This window comes from Lissotriton helveticus, chromosome 9 (assembly GCF_964261635.1).
Source record: "Lissotriton helveticus chromosome 9, aLisHel1.1, whole genome shotgun sequence".
Classification (NCBI taxonomy): domain Eukaryota; kingdom Metazoa; phylum Chordata; class Amphibia; order Caudata; family Salamandridae; genus Lissotriton; species Lissotriton helveticus.
Genome location: NC_136070.1, coordinates 333592690 through 333609692, shown reverse-complemented (window position 1 = coordinate 333609692; position 17003 = coordinate 333592690). Strand labels below are relative to the sequence as shown.

Below are 17003 nucleotides of genomic sequence, written 5' to 3'. Positions count from 1 at the left end.
ACTTAGAGGGCACTCAGTATGCAGACCGCACAAAGGATCCCTAAGGGGAATGCGTTTGAAGTGTGCCCATAGTCTAGGCTGTCTAAGTGCCGTTCTTGATCTTCTCCAGCATCTCTCTCATAGACCTGTAGCCCAAAGAGGTGTTCCCCATCAAAGGGCAGGTTGACGAGATCCTGTTGAAAGTCTAGCTTATAGCCAGAGGCATGGAGCCAGGCATGTCTGCAGATGAGTACGCTAGAATTGATTCTGTGAGCCGCAGTGCCAGCAGCATCAAGAGCACATCGTATGGTGGTATTCAAGTTGAGTTTGCCTTCATAGACTAACTCTTAGCCCCTTTGCGATACTCATCTGGGAGTTCCTGGAGGAGCTCCTCCGTTTCTACCAAGTGAGCCCTGTCATGCTGGGAAAGTAAACCGACTGAATTAGAAATGCGCCAGTGGATGGCGGATTGTGCAGTGATACATATACTAGTCGAATCTATCTTTTTACTTTCTTCGGCCTGAGTCTTGCGCATTGGCCCACTTGGAGTCAGTGTGGACTTCGGAGTCTGGGGGGTGGTGGGGGTACTTAGGGAGTTGACCTTAAATGTAGACCGGGTTTGACAGGAAGGACTTATATTTTTTGTCCACCCTAGGGGTAACCACCCAGGCTTTAACTGGCTCTTTGAAAATATCTGAAGGCGGTTTGAGCATACCCTTCAACACTGGCAAATACTGCATGGAACACAGAGGCAGAAAGGGTTTCCAACAGGAAATCCTCGCCAATGTCATCCTTGTGCATCTCCACGTCATGGAAAGAGGCCACACTGCTGAGGACCTCAAGGTAGGAGGTGGTGTCATCTGGCTGGGAGGGGCAGGCGGGACAAAAGATCAGGGTCCACATCTATCATAAAGGTCCCAGAGATTACTGTGGGTACAGGTCATAAGGGTCCTCTGGACTATGCTCCCCAAACCCAGAGTTTGGTGACCCCTGAGGAGTGAAGGAGAGGGGGTCAGCAGACAGATGGGGCAGGTGAGGGTTTCATAGAAGGAAGAGGGGGGAGGAGGGGAAGGGGTTGGTGGGTGAGGCAATGACAGAGTGCTAGTTGCCTTAAATCTCTTCCTGTTCTTCGGTGGCGGTGGCAGAAAACAGTGCTTCCTCGAAGCGGAGCTTGGAGCCATTCTTGGTCAATGCCAGTGGCTGGGCGAGGATGCGTCCAGTGTGAGGATGCATGAGGATCTGACGCCAATAGGCTACAAGTTCATCCTTCAGAGGCTGGAAAACTGATTTGTCCGAACTGACCGGAGGACTTCGGTGCTGGTGTGTGGGTTGTTGACGCAGAATACTTCGATGTCGAGGGTTTTGGCTCTGAACGATGCTTCAAAGCAGTGGTCAGCGACGAGTGTGTCGGCTTTAGGATCCTCTTTGATAACGAACCAAGGCTGGGTGTGGTGTCCGAAGTGTCCACTTGGTACCGACCATGGGCAAGATGCAGTGGCTGACCAGAAGCCTGTTGGTGGGCTTAAAGGCTGGACGCCTGACCCCTTGCAGGGGGCTGCTCGATGTGCGAGCAGTTGTGAGGGGGCAGGGGTTGGAGTCAGAACCAGAGCTTGGTTCTGGTGAGAAGGCCAGAACCAAGTCCTCAGTGGCAGACTGTTCTGGCTGGGGGTTGCCCTCGAGGTCCTGGGTGTCAATGCTCCACGGCATTTTGAGACATGGAGCACAACGGCATCTAAGAGTTTTCTTCGAGCAAGAGGGCTCGTCAGGCTGGGAAGGCAGAGGTTGAATACCTGCTGGAGATCAGCCCAGGGTATTTGGAATGACACTGAGGGCAGTAGCAGAACGACGTCTGTTCTGGCACAGGCAAGACATTCTTGCAGTGGAGAAACAACAGGGGAAGCCCTGGATGCCAAGGCCCCTACTGGGGCATCGAAGTGGTACCAATTCCCGACCCAGAAGAGTCAACCCGTGTCGTGTCGATGCAAATAAGGGTACTGCGATGGAGAACAATACTGACAGAAGGGAGAGGAACTTAGAAGGCCCAAAGAGATCAATGCGACAGCATCGATCTGGTGCTCGATAACACATGTCCGAACCCAACAGTGGAAAGAAAACAATCTAACAATGGAGCCGATGCCCATGCGCATTACCAGCAATAGGTCGAGTCACTATACTTTGTGACTCAAGAAGGCTTCTTCTAAGAAAAACAACTGGGCCATACACTAGATGGCAGGATTATGCACAGCATGTGTATCTACAGCCACACATGCGTCAAACATTTACTTTACATGGATTTCGTGAAAATCTGGCATGATTTGGCGTTCGTAGACCTAGGCTTAGTCACCCCTATTGTAGCACTATTGCAATGCTGCTTTGTAACTTATTGTAAAAGGAGCTGAGATGTCCTACAAGTGTGTAATCCATTCAGAGATCTTTGAAAAAAGCTGCCCTAAATTCTTCGCACTAAAAGGCCAAAGGAGAATTACAACCCTATTGTAATTAAATAATAGCTTGTTCTCAGAGCCACAACTTCTCAAAAGAATTTATGCCGCAGTGTGGTTTGCAAATGTGTCTCAAAATGGTACCTGCCCTACGACACTGCAGTTGTGAGAAGGTAGGAGTTTTTATTCGTCTGGCTCTCTGTCCATAAAGGACTCAAAAAGCACACACCAACTCTGGGAAAAGACAAAGGTGCTTTGTCCTCTGGCAAGCCTGCATCTCAAAAGCCTTACAAAGTCTCCTCCCATATATTCTAAAGCACGCTCATTGTAGTCCACAGTGATGTCATTTAGGAAGGTTTCTTAAAATGTGGGTGCACTGAAAAGGTTATGGAGCTTTTGTTAAATACACTGGAGCCAATATAGGCTTTCAGAAACCAAATATAAAATACTTCACTGTGCTGGTTTAAAATGAAACTGGGGCAGATGGCTCCCTTTTTACCAACTGCAACTGTATTCATCTTGAGTGTCAACTGTTGTATATTCTGCTATTAACCCGTTGGCTGCTGCCATCGGCCAACGGTCGTCGCATGCACTACCTTGGTAGTGCTGCGCACGTCCATTGGCCGAAGCTGCCCCACCCGTTTTTCGAACGTTCAGCACTGGAGCTGAACGTTCGACGCAGCCAACGGGTTAATAAAGCTTGGTACAGAACATACGAGAAACTCCACGTGGCATCAACCATTCCTTGAGCTTTCCTCGCTCCACAAAAATCAGCTCTTCTCCCCAGACCAGGCTACCAGTGATGAGAGCAGCGCCATTGCAAATGTCAATAAACTGAAACCACTAATAATTTATATCATGATTTATTAAAAACAATCGAGCACTTTCCCACAACGCGATTGCGACATAATTTACAATAAAGAATACATTTTCTTTTTTTAAACTCAGCAGGATTGGGTTGACGGTAACTGATTTATCTCATCTAACTACATTAACCTGAACCATATTTACTTGAGAAATGTAACAGCCAAAGCACCCCTCACAGTCTTGGAAACACAAATACAGATGGACTCATCCCCCTAAAATATGTACACGTGAGCAGCTGGCGAAATTCCTGGCCAGAGTTAGGAAGAGATACTTTAATAATTAAACATAAATAAGAGACGAAAAAGTTCATTTTTAATTATGTAATCTAGACTATTGCAAGGTTTTGCTTTCTACATAAAAGTTCTTTGAGACATAATAAAAATGATTTGACATTACTTCGAAGTGGCAAGTCTGCCACATTGCAAAGTGCATGTACAAGTGTGCAATCTTGAACATGCATTCGCTCTAAACCACTATTTATACAGCGTGTGCGCACACACAAATGGTACACAGCCTTATTTACAATTATTTACACATCTTCTCCACCATAGCTAGATCATTCATTGTCCTTTGTGTGATGTAGCAATGGACAGAAGATGTTCGTTCCAGTGTTTCAAAAACAGAATTTAACAGGTAGAAAAACAACACTGACATTCGTGATTTGCTGCAAAAGAAAGCAGGGTGACATTTAAAAGAGACTAGAAAGGTAGGCAGGAGGAAAAGACAGTCAGTTTTATCTCATAAGTGACTAACTCTGTTCAACAGAAAGGCCACATGTCTCTAAGAAGACTCAAGAAGCTAATGCAGATAGTATCACAATAGAAAAGAGGACAGCAAGGTTTGCCTGAGAGCAAGCATGCTTAATGAGACGCGACATAATAATTTTGAGTGGCCCAAATACTATGTCTTGGAATAGGGAGGAAAAAACAACATGGCAGCTTGAGGCACAGTATGTTTTAAGGCGAGGGAAACACAGGGCGTAGCTGACAGTGTTCTATGAAGCCCCACTTGATTTCCCTTTCAAGAGGACGCAGCTGAGCCACCCTTTCTCTTGTTGAGTGAGCTTGAGTCAACTTGCAAGTGCAAAGGCTAGGGAAATGTTGAGGAAATGAGTTTCTTCTTCAAATGGCAGGAATTACAAACCTGCTCAGCGGGGAGGGGTTTGAATGTTATGCACCCTGCTCGTCAAGCGTTTTTAATTGTCATTGCTATAACAGTGCCCAGATAATTCCTCAGAGAACACACAACACATACAGATACATATCTCATGTCATCAGCAGAACAGTCAAGTGTACAACCTGTGTGCAAATGTATTAAAGCCCCTAAAAAGAGAAAGTGTAAACCAAAAGTCATAGTTTAATATGTCTTGGCTTTAAAGGGAAAAAGAGTGATGAAATAATTTTGAATGTATTAAAGACCAATTCAAGAGACTTTAAACATTTTTAAAAATCCATTACCTTTCTTTTTTTTTTTAAAAAGGGAAAAGGAATACAAAAAGAGAACATTAGAAAATACTGATTTAAAAAAATAAAAGTATAACAGTGTTCCAAACTTGTATCTTATATAGATAAAATCTTAAAGTCACACACAGCCATACTCGTACCAGACTGACTGTGGGTCCCCACTGGAATCGGGGGATGCAGGGGTGCTTTTAGGGTTTCCCCCTCTGCTTGATTCTTCAGTGCTGGCCACAGTAGTGTTGCAGTCTGGCGACCTGTTCAAGGGTCTGGGAATTGCAGTGTCACTTGGGCTTTTCCCTGGGGTGCTTTCGACCTCACCAGGAGGGGCAGCAGCACGGACTGGAGTCACTAGAGCCACATCCCCCAACCGCGGAGTCGGCCTTAGTTTTGTTCTTGCTGCAGAAAGCTGTGCTGAAGAATAGGACGGCTGTGTAGGCGTAGCATTCAACCGTTCATGCGGACTGTTCCCCAGACTGCAGGCAGAATTTGTCGCAGATGCAGAAACAGGCTGTAGAGACATCGACCTCTCATCCTTTGGCATGGCTAACGAAAGCCGCCTAAAATCAAGCGAACGACACCGGAGGTCATTACCTTGAAAAGTCCCCGCAGCCTTAGCGGACTGAGGTCTTTCTCTCAAGATAACCTGAGATGTGCCTGACGATGCAGAAGAAGGGAGGATCTGACTACCCAAGACCTTTCCGTCTTGGTGGTCGGATCCGGGCTTGTGTAAGCTCCCAGGGCTAGTAGTTCGAAGGAGGTCTGAAGAAGCCAAGCTGAAAGCTCTACCCAAGGAGCTGCTCTTGTTGCTGATACCACCCAGTTGCTGCGACTGCGTCAGAGGTCGAGGCACCGTAAGTGAAAGGCTTTGCTGTATAGGTCGAAGGGATCCTGTTGAACTGGACTGAGGCTCAACTTGCCTGAGGCTTGGCTTGACAGAGTGCCCTGGTTTACCCAATCTGCCCTCTGCCACATCAGAAGTCTGCTTTACTGTCGGTGTAACATAGCTCGTAGGCATCTTGAGGGTTTCTTTTCTAAGTTGTTGATTCAAGTGGTTTCCAATGGCGGGAGGATCATTGAGTTTTCTAAAATAATCACTCAGCAGGTCATCTCGAGATGTTGCTTTATCCTGAAATACAGAAACACGGAAACACAATAAGCAATGAGCACTCGAACATCATAAACTCATCAGTATACATTGATCAATAGTCCACACACGACTTCCACAAGATCCTTTGAGAGAACATGCATCAAACAGGCACCAGAACCAAATTGCTAGGAATTCTACTAACCCACAATGTGGGCAAAAATAGCTTCTGAAAAGAGGCCCTAGTCGATTTTGAAAACAGCTAAGTATCATCGTCACTCCCAGGCAAAGAGGATAATGGGGAAAATTGATGGCAGAAGAAAGTATTATAGGAGCGCTTGGGGAATTAAGGAGCTTGCATGGGTGTACCCACTCTCGGCTTTATCAGTTAGGCCATTTTGGATTATGAGGATCAAATACAGAGTGGTTCGTGAGAATACAAGCGTTTGACATAATATTTTAGACAGTGTACCTCTATTTTACAGACACAGACCATCCATATAGAGGGACATGATGGAGCCCATTTCTTCCATCCTAAGATTGCTGAATGACAATCTATACAAACTAAAGAAATACTGATAGACCATGAATTTCTAAAACGCTTTGTGTTGTGCTGGAATCTGAAGACCATCAGGTGCAAGCCCATCGCAGACTGTGAAAGTTATTTTCAAAATGGGATTTATTGAGAAAAGGAATTCAAATAAACATGTCCCCTATAGTAAGGTACCTCAATTCTAGGACTTCAGGAGCCAGATCAACAAGTTGAGTGACCTGAGGTACGGGTGCCTGATTTCTCCCTGTTCTGTGTGAGAAGGTCCGGGAGCCTCTCGTTCAGAACCACTGAGAGTTTGAGCAGGGAGGTGAACTAGGGATGGCAGGCTCAGGTCGGAGCCAACAGAATGAGGAAGAGAGTCATCTGCCTAGGCCTCCGAACCACAAACGGCTTACTAAGGGCTGCTGACTGGCTAAGAGGTCTACACAATAGAGCTTTTTACAGGTGTGAGGTGCTGACCAAGAGTCTGCCATTAAAATATCTGCTCGTGATATGTTCCAGAGAAACGCCCTGGTTGCAACTTTTTTGCAGGTAGAGCACGCCTTGGATGAAGCAAATAAAACCATCTTTGCTTTGTGATAGCAGGTCGAATACCCTTGAATATCCATCCATCTATGACTGCCCTGGAGATGGCATGGCCTCTCTGAGGATTTACAGATGAGATACAGAGCTGATCTAAAACTGAAAGGTTTGGTCCTGTCAATGTAGTACATGAGAGCTCTCTCTACTGCGAACATGTGCAGTGCTCTCTCCACAAAAGAGTGTGGATGGCGAAACACTATTTGGAGTTCTATGGTCTGGTTAAGGTGGAAGGGGGATACCATTTTAGGGTGGAATTCAGGGGTTGTTCTAAAAAGAGCCCTGCTCTTTCCAGTGGCGGCTGGAGACATTTTAAAATGGGGAGGCATAAAATTAGTGGTGGAGCACACAGCTGCGAGTGAGCAAGCCCGAATGACCTAACTAGGTTCTCCCCCCTAGGACATTTTGAAAAATGAGTGGGCAAATGGTGCATTTTCAAGAAAATGTAAGAACACATGCACAGTCACTGATGTACTATGCTAATTTAGGAGTGGGTGTGTGACTGAACGAATGAGGATACAACAGTATCAAACTAGTGCTGTAAGTTCAAAATCTTTATGCCAAACGCATTGGTCCAATAATAAACTGAAATTCAAAAGTTTTATTTTTGACACACCATTCCTGCTATTATTTTATGTGCCCTCTGTCCTTGTTTAGTGTGTTTTTTAAATGAGTGTTTATGATGTACATTATTTGAGTTGCCCAGGGTTTATGTACATTGATTTTCACTTCCCTGCATTAGGAACTCATATTAGTAGCCGGGGGTCCCTGTTGTCTTTATACTTGTTGCATCCTAAGGTATCATGGGTCGAAAGTAATGGTGGCCCAGCGGCCTGTCACTGGTGCTCCAGAGCAGCTGGGCTATCCTTGGAAAGGGGTTGCTCAGCTTGCAAGCGGTGTCGAGGGGGAGGGAGTACCATACTCATGGCTGGCTGTGCTGGTGGAAGATCCTCGATCTCCAGTTCGGAACCAGAGCTGTCATTGAAGAGAAAGCTTCCTCATCTGCAGCCGACGGTTGTGGGTGGTGTTCCCCCCCCCTCCGATAATCCTTAAGGTCGAAGAGGTATGGGGTGTCAACTCTGCTCCTACTGACATCTCGAGGCGACTAGTCCGGCAGTCGCAGAGGGTTTTATAACAGTGGAAGGAGCACAGGCATCACAGGTTGACTCGCTGTGTTAGGAAGACAGACACAAATTACAGTTCAGAAGGAGATCGGTCCAAGGGTATTTCGTGTGGCAGTGCTGACAGCAGAGGAATGGTGTCCGTTCCATAACTATGTCGCCATGGTTGGGGCCCTAAGGGTGATGGCCCACGAGGGGTCGAGGTCGCCAGAGAATCGCCTGGTCGAAGCTGCAGTTGTGCGCCCAAAACAAAGAGAAACGCGATCAAGAAGCAATACAGATGGGAGGGAGGGAACGCGTGTAGACTGAAGAGAGCACTGAGACGGTGTCGAACCGGAGCAAGGGAGCAAATGTCTGAACCAGACATTGGAAAGAAAAAATCTAACAATGGAGTCGATGACCATGCACATTACCAACAAAAGGAGGAGTCACAGTACTTGTGACTTGAGACTTCTTTGACGAAAAACAACTTGCACACATCCGGACCTAACACTAGATGGCAGAGGTATGCACAGTATGCTTCGAACTAAATTTTTTCTCAAACCCTACATGTAAGGGGAAAACACCAGCTAATTTCTTAGATAAATTTAGCAATTTTGTCTTTTCTTAGAACTGTCACTAATTGGTGTTAATATTACCCAATTTAATGGTTCCAAATTTACCCACCACAAAATGTATCCAAGACTCTCCCAAATGGCAGTAACACGCATTTAACTTACTAAGCTATCCAGTCAGAAATGTAAAATGGCCTCTTAGTTGTATGTCACTTTTTACAACAAAATACATCTATCTATTCCTCAACTATACGAACGCGTGGTGATCTTTGAATAAGAGGCTGAAATATTATCTTCTAAATGTAGAATGAGCTGATGCCATGGCAGTGAAAATTTTAATTACCTCAACTGGACGATTTTTAAATATATGTAATGATTTTAAACTCTTTAATAATGTAAGAATGAGAACACTTCGGTCCTCAGACTCCCAGCTACTGATCTGTCCCCGTTACAGGTTGGTGACTAAGGGAGGGAGAGCCTTTTCAGTGTTAGTCCCCCAGCTATGGAACAGCTTGCCTGGGGTGCTGCGTGGGGAAGGAAATCTGTTACGATTTAGAAAGAGCCTAAAAACGCTACTGTTCAGTAGAAGCTTGAGTACAGTATAATCTAGTCTCGGCCAATGCGTCTACTTTGTTAAGTTATTGTCTGTTACCATCTTTTCCAAGCGCTTAGAGACCTGCAGGTGATTAGGCGCGATACAAAACTACAATAACAATAACAATAAATGTTAACTTTTATACCTTTTAATGTTAATTTATACAACTCCTAACCGGTGCGTAATTTATCAAAACCAACCTAAAAAACTTGTCATGAATTTTTAGGATTCTTAATCCCACTGTTTTTATAAATAAGCTCATTTCCAGCAAAGAAAAAAATCCCAGTTTTTCACACTTTAAAAATTGATCCTTTGCTTTCACTTATATTGGGCAGCTAATCCGAATGTACCAAGTTTGTTTTCACAACATTTTAACTAAAAGTTCCACCTTTTTATCCATGGCAATTACCAAGAACACACTTCTCAACAAGTTTAAATTTTCATAGAAATTAATGTAGCCATTAAAAATGAAGAGCAACACGTTCCCTTTTTGAGACGTGCATTTTTTTTACGTAATATAGTTTCCTTTTCAAACATATCACTTAAAAAAACAATCCTAGAAAGAGAAAATTTTGTTTTTTTGCATCTTTTGAAACTGGGTTGAAAAATTCTCTTACTGCTAATGTGCCACTTCAGCTTCAAAGATTAACAAGCATAACATTTGTCTTATAAAGACCATAGTGCATACATACAATGTACAAATGGAACAGAAAACAATTGTGCTGAAAAAGATAAGTGACTTTGATAATGGTGCTTGGTGCTAACCGTGCAATTAAATATAAGTGAACGATATTCAGAACTTTAGGTGAGGGTGCTTCCATTTCATGCAGCCATTTTATAAGTGTGTTGCATGCTGGTCATGCCCACAACCCACTGATCCATAATAGGTGCCCTCATCATCCTTCACACTGCTTTGCATGTCTGAGTTCAGCACTTTCCCATATGAATCTTTGGTTATTTTGAGAAAAGCCCACATCGCCTCACCATGTGTTGAGTCAGAGCTCACTAGTGAACTGGCAGAGTGCCACAAGGATGACACATGAAGAGGCGCACGGGTAGAACAATCTGGAGACGTCCCTGACAGGCCAGTACCTCTGCAAGGCTGGCTGTGCTGCCCTTTACGATGAACCGGCCTGTCTGGAAATCTCATGATTTCTTTATAGTTAATGCCTTCTCATGACAAGGCTCATTGTCATTGAGGTTGTAACCAAGTGAAAAAAAATTTCAGTGGGGAAGAAAGGATTTCGAGTTGGCAGAAGGACATATTTACCCATAAATATGACCTTTCAGTATTTTCAGGCTACATTAAACTGGGGAAGGTGCCACCTCCAACCATGTGTGTGCTGTGCCCAAGTGCCCGATAAAGAGGTGATTGCAACAGGTACCCTGGAGATATAGAGTGACGCTGCTCTTCTTTTGCCCCGGCCCCCTCTCACTGAGCTGCTTTCACGTGGGCAACACGCCAATGGTGGCCCTGGCTTCTCATGCTGGAGGCTGGAAGATGGGGAAGGATGAGAAGAAGGGTGCAGAGCATCGGCTTCTAAGAGAAACTGGGTCAACGAGATGACTTCTTGCGCACCTAGGCTGCACCGGCGCTGAAAGGAAACATGCATCATGAGAACAACATGAGGTGGCAGGACAGGAGTGATGCAAAGGGCTTTCAAAAGCTAAGAATGCCAACTTCCCTCTATACCAAGGCAGTCAAGAGCACAAGAACCTAAAAGCAGCTGTGAAGTTACCCGCAACGCTGTTTTTACAGCCTGGCATCTTCGAGGTCAGACTGTTTACGATCAATAAGGCGTCATGAGTATGCACGTCATGTACATTTATAAAAGATCCTTACCTCAGACCTTACTAGGTTAACAACATTCAGACAACATTTTGGGCTGTGTAAGCCATTTTAAAGAGTTAAAACATGGCTAGGGAGTTAGATATAAAAAAATCTTTATTCGATCGTACCAGCATAGAACAATAAAAGATGTCACACATGAAAAACAGACATTAAAACATCATAGAGTTGCGTACATGTACAACGGATTTTAAAAAGGATCCAAGAGCAAACAAATATTTTTAGCAGAAACTATTTATAAAAAACAAAGAGTTGGTCTACATGAGTAAATGTATGTTTCCTAATGACAGACAATAAAAAAAAATGTCTATACTGACAAAATCTCAAGAAGAATACAAAAAGTAAAAACTTTTTGTAGATTCCACACCACAAGAGCACAAACTAATTGATGAAGTAACAAATTGGTTCAAAGGAAAACATAAGATTTAACTAATGGCGCTGTATCGAACTCTGGCCAAATGCGAACTTACCCAGGAGCTACAGGTAAGCGGAACATCAGCTAAAATAAGAACACACGGGCAGATGGAGGTAAATGTAGAATTGGCAGCTGCTGGAGAGGTAAATGTAGAATTGGCAGCTGCTGGAGAACACAACCGGACAAAATACAGGGAGGCAAAGCGAGGTGAAAAGCATGAATGAAACGCTGTGACGTGCCATACTGGCGCGGCTCAAGAACAGCCCTACTTGCGGAGTTGCTAGTACATGGTGCTGCTGAGATGAATTAAGCCTATGGCGTACTATGGATGATTCCGAAGAGGGAGCGTTATGTTCAGTCCTGTCAAGTATCACGCATCAAGTGTGACAGTCACGCATTTCAGTGCGGTGTTCCGCATCACCGCACTGAAATGCATTGTCACGCATTTTCCCGACTCGCCTGCTGGCGCCACTGGTGGCGCCTGTGCACTGCTTTGCTTCTCCGAGAAACGTGCTGTGAATGCCAGCAGCTGCTGGGCTCTAGTCGTAAATAGTTAATCACCCCATGACTGCTTTCAGCTCTGATGGCTGAGTGAGAGCGCCAGGCGATAATGTAACAAGCATGCGTGGCTCCAGGCTGTAATTATTGCTGCTGCACCGTGCGGCTTACTTTGACACACACACTGCTGCCAATAATTAGGGGGGGGGGCTTGCCGTCACGTCCGGAGGAAAAGGAAGTTAGTGAGCACTGAGGCAGAAGTGGCGGGGGACTCAAATCTGAGTAAGGGAGTCCTGCCGTGCTGCACTGCTCTGTCTACGTGTGCAGTGCCACAAATTACCCGCGTAGCGTTGCCACCCCAGAGACCGACGGGGACTCGCCGAGAGTCAGTGACACCATGCCATTGACCCCCCAGTAAATTAATTTCACTGTCACTGGCGGCGGCACAACAGTGCCAGGACACACAAACACTGAAGTGTCGACTCATGGTCGCCCGCCCACCCAGAGAGGCATTGGTGATTGCGGGCGGCGGCACAAACTAAACTGCAGCTAAGCGGGGGTCGAGGAGTGTGGCAGTGCGGAGTGTAGTGCTAGCACAGGCCGGACCACCGCAGACAGCTCAGTATTGCTGAGGCCGATGATCGGGAGAGTGCATTGTAGGGTGTGGTCGGAGTGATGACCTGAGACCTTCGCCCTGCTCCAACCCCCCTCCCCCGCACACGTCCAGGTTAGGCTGAGTTATATATGCATTTGGGTGGCACTTAATTTGTTGGAAGAGAGTTGACAAAAACTGCGTCGCTAGCTTCCTGCTGCAGTAGAGTCTTTTCAAAACATACCTTTGAAAAAGAAAACAGACTATTACACGCTCTGTTCATATACTTTTTTCCAATTAGCATAAGCCCAACCCAATGAAGACACGCTGGCGCTCATTCTGGCAGTGAGTTACTGAGGCAGCACTTGTCACAGGTGAGGTGTGATGCGAGATAAGATGGTGAGGGATAGGTCAGTGCGGCTGTCACCTTACCCAGGGAATAATACAGGAACTTTCTCATGTTTGAAGATTCTCCAAAAGCCGAGACAAGATAAACAGGACTTTATACAAATACTCCTTATTCCTTTTTAACACCGACTTTCAGCCTTTTATTGCGTTATCAGTCATGGACCATCGAGGCAGCCCCTCCACACTTGTTAAAGAGCATTTGCTCTTATGATTGCCCAGTGTTTTAAATGTGTGCTGATAAGAGGGAAACAGTGCCAGCTTTGGGTGATTTTTGTGCTGAGACATGAAAATAGTAGTCAAGCAGATTAAAAAACAGCCACGTGCCAACTCTATAGGCTGGTTCTGGTTGCTGTATCTGGGGCCAGATTGGCTTTGACTGACTGGGTTGCAAAGATATGGTGTTAGCATGCACCAACTCGGCAGGGACAGGATGTTTCTGTTGAGGGTTAAACGATTTAAAATGGACTGGGCAGGGTCACACTGGTTCTGGTGGATACAAATGGAACTAGAATTAAATTCAGCTGACTGGGATGGCTTGGATGGAAGTAAGGGGGTTAGAGTGCATTGAGCCAAGGTAGATTTGCTGGAAATGTGCAGGGTTCCAACACACTGGACTGACCTGGCTGTTGCTGATCCTGTCAATGGAGTTGGGATGCACCAAGTGTGTCAGGCTACTTTTGATAGGTTGTTAATGGTGTTAAAATGGACAATATTGTCTGGTTAGTGCTCCTCATTGCTCAAAAGGTGGTAATTTGTGATATTTAACTCTCAATATGGACTTCATTGCTTATTTCTTCTGGTGAGAAAGTGACACTCATTTTGCCACACATTAGGCAGTAGAATCTCACTCACAAGTGCACTTAAACCATGGACATCTTACTCATAAGCAATCCGAAAATTTGGTATGCTATAAAATCAGCGTTTTATGCTAGCGTATGGTCCTGAATGATCAGATCAATGAGATCATCTTGTGAGCACTGTAGTGCCTTACTGCCCTCTGTTATTGCGAACAGCAGTCACGCAGTCTGTCTCCCAGTTAGTGCTCTTCCATTTCTGGTGCTGATCATTATATGTTTCCCTCATCTTCATTGCTTGATTTTGCTTGCGATAAAGTGTCACTCATAGTCGTTGAAATGTCACTCATAATCACACCGATTTTAAGAAAATGTCACACATAAGCAATCTGAAACCTTGGCAGCTATGTATGTTCTTGTCCAGAGAAAGGTCCCAAATTAGGGCTTTATGAAGGGCTGATGGAGCAGTGACGACGGGAACACCACACAAAATATTGTCAAATTGGGATAACATGGAGAAAATTCGATCCAGTAACAGTTTAAACAAATCCTTAAAAATAAGAGCAAGCTTTGCACAAAGAGGCCTAATGTGGTTGCAAGTTGCCAAAGTAACATCAGTGGCAGTAGGTACGGGAAGGGGGTGTAGTACATGTGATGTTAGGATGCCACCCCTGTTCTTCTCCGGATTATTTTGTGCCATACATTTCTTTGGATGTTTGGCTGCCAGTTCAGCCAACATGAGAAAGCGGTCATCTGCAGCACAGATGCCTTGTTGTTGACAATCAGGGATGGTCTCTACAATAGTAACTTTGGGGGTCCACAGTTGTGGAAGACAATGGGGAGACAGGACAGGAAGAGGAAACTGTCCCATTATAAGAAAAGCAGCACTCCGCAGGTTTGATTTCTTTAAGACTCTCTCCCACAGCACACTTAGGAAAACATTTATGTTGAACTCTTCGGAACCGTTTGAACAGGTTGAGCACAATTAGCAGTTTTTCAATTACCCATTTTGTTTGGAGATCAATGAAATGTGGCCCGGTTAAGAGCCTGTGAACCATGTACTAATGTAGTGAATGTATGAAATCCTTTGTACAGAATCCTATATAAGTGTGTGATTTCTTGATGCAAGAGAGCCCTTTTCCCTTATTTTATAAGGCAAATCTATGATGGATCTCTTCCTATATTCTGTATTTGGCTGATCGGAGCTCTAATGACTACTTGATTGATTGATTCTGTACCTTAACTTTGCACTCGGATGTATTGATTAGTTGATTTCGACTCCCTTTAATACATTTCTGTATGACTGAAATTTTTAAAACCTTCAAGGTTGAGACTTCATTGTCTGTCATTCTTGAAGGACGAAATATGCTCTGCATTTCTGTTAACTGAAATTGTCACATTCAACTTCTTACATTTAGAAAGGTCCAGTGAGGAGCACCAAAGTCAGTCTAGGGGCTACACTGTTACAATCCATCAAGGTGAGCTTTTGGGCAGTACTGAATGGGTTTTGTGCGCCTTAAAAAGCAAGTAACATTTAATTTTCCAGATTAAGCCCATGGCAGAATTACATGCAACGAATAGACTGTTAAGTATTACCCTATCTTCCCTAAGTGGTGGAGGTTGAAAATGGAGTAAATAATGTGTTAAGAACTGTTAGATCAACTAAAATCACTCTTTCAGCATTTATTAGAAAACAATGCTTTGTAAAGGTTTGTACAGAAAATCACAAAGCTACTTTGAAATATCAGCTACAGGGATTTTTTTTCCCCACAGATAAGTTTAATTCCTTCATTCACATGTGTAAACTGGACTTAGAAATGAGATGCACCTGATGAGTTTATGAAAAGGTACAGAAGTTTTTTTATGGTCAACGTAATGCACAACAGCCTTTCTAGCATCCATAGTGTTAAAATGATCTTCTTGCGTGTTTTGTTGCAAATAGAAAAAGTTCATATCATTGGTTGGCGACGTTTTGTAATTATATTGGGTGGGCCTTCAACTCACAGTGTGTAAAAAAACAAAACGTATTGCCGCCGGAATTAGCACCTTCTGAGAGACCTTAAAAACAATGCTTAATTTATAGCTTTTGTTACCAAACTAAGTGTTATTTAAATCAACACAGCTACAACTCCCGCTATTCACATAAACTCTTTTTCACCAAGCTGCTTGAGTGCGCCCATTGTTGGAAATGTTCCCAGGTTGTGCAAGTGGGACATATCCGGGGTCTCACATTCTTTGGCGCACCGGGGAGCAGGGAGGTATTGTGCGGTTTCATATACATACATACACACAGTTTAAGGGTGAGATTGTATTTATAATTTGAGTTAAGTCTAGCTGTAAGTTTTCTAATGACTTCTTAGGATAGATAAAAAAAACACGCAAGCACTTAAAGACCAAAAACATAGAACCAGCAGTAACTATAAAAAGTTGTCTTATAATATATTTCCAACTCCATTAGAAATTGAAATGTTAGTTTTAAGCCATGAGAGTGTTAAGGGGACAGGTTGTGTTTTACATAACAGTGTAGTGCAGGAGAGCTACACTAGTTCCTCCTCTATGCTCCGCTGCTTTGAAACGCTGCCTCTCTCCCAGAACATGTTGGTCTTTACTATCTGACAGCAATCCAGCCGCTGGAGAGATGGCATGGCTACATCAGGAAACAATCAAGCTCCTTCACCAATTTCAAAAAAATAAAATAATTTGATTTAAAAATTTAGAATCAATCAAAGGGTACCAATTAGGACTTCAGTACTTACGCTGGGAGGGGATAATCTGTTACTCTCTTCCAGGAACTCCTCCAAAGTCACCATCTCGCTGTCCGGTGAGACAACTGGCGGCCGGGTCTTTGGTTTTTGCGGGGTGTCATAGTCCATTAGCCCATTTCTGGGCAGGGAGGAGTCATGCCTCGCAGTCGGCTCCAGCATGGCAGAACTGGAGCGGTAAATGAAGCTGTCTCTGGGCAAGGTATTCACTTCCCGACTCTGAAACACGTCTTCACTGCTGAGGCTCTCTGACCTGCCATGGAGGCGATCTGCTGAACCTGGGAAAGTTCAAAGAAATGTGTACTTACAATACCCATTTAATATAAGCTTTTGGAAAAAAAAAAAACTTGCACACATTCGGGCCCAACACTAGATGGCAGGAGTATACATAGCATGTGTATCTACAGCGACACATACCTCGAACATATATTTTTCTTTAGAGAAGCCCCTTC

General features: G+C 44.3%; 1 protein-coding gene across 3 annotated transcripts in view; it reads right to left on the bottom strand.

Annotated features, from left to right (window-relative positions):
• CCDC88C (coiled-coil and HOOK domain protein 88C) overlaps positions 1-17003 on the bottom strand; it is a 622549-nt gene that overhangs the window by 79546 nt on the left and 526000 nt on the right. The window contains exons 29-31 of one of the 3 annotated variants that reach the window (XM_078660042.1): positions 16546-16829; positions 10619-10828; positions 4891-5873 (exon numbers count right to left, since the gene is read on the bottom strand). In XM_078660042.1, the coding sequence (XP_078516168.1) occupies positions 4891-5873; positions 10619-10828; positions 16546-16829 (1477 nt within the window). Of the gene's footprint in view, positions 1-3269; positions 5874-10618; positions 10829-16545; positions 16830-17003 lie in introns of those variants that run through there. The other 2 variants (XM_078660043.1, XM_078660044.1) reach the window with 2 other exon arrangements.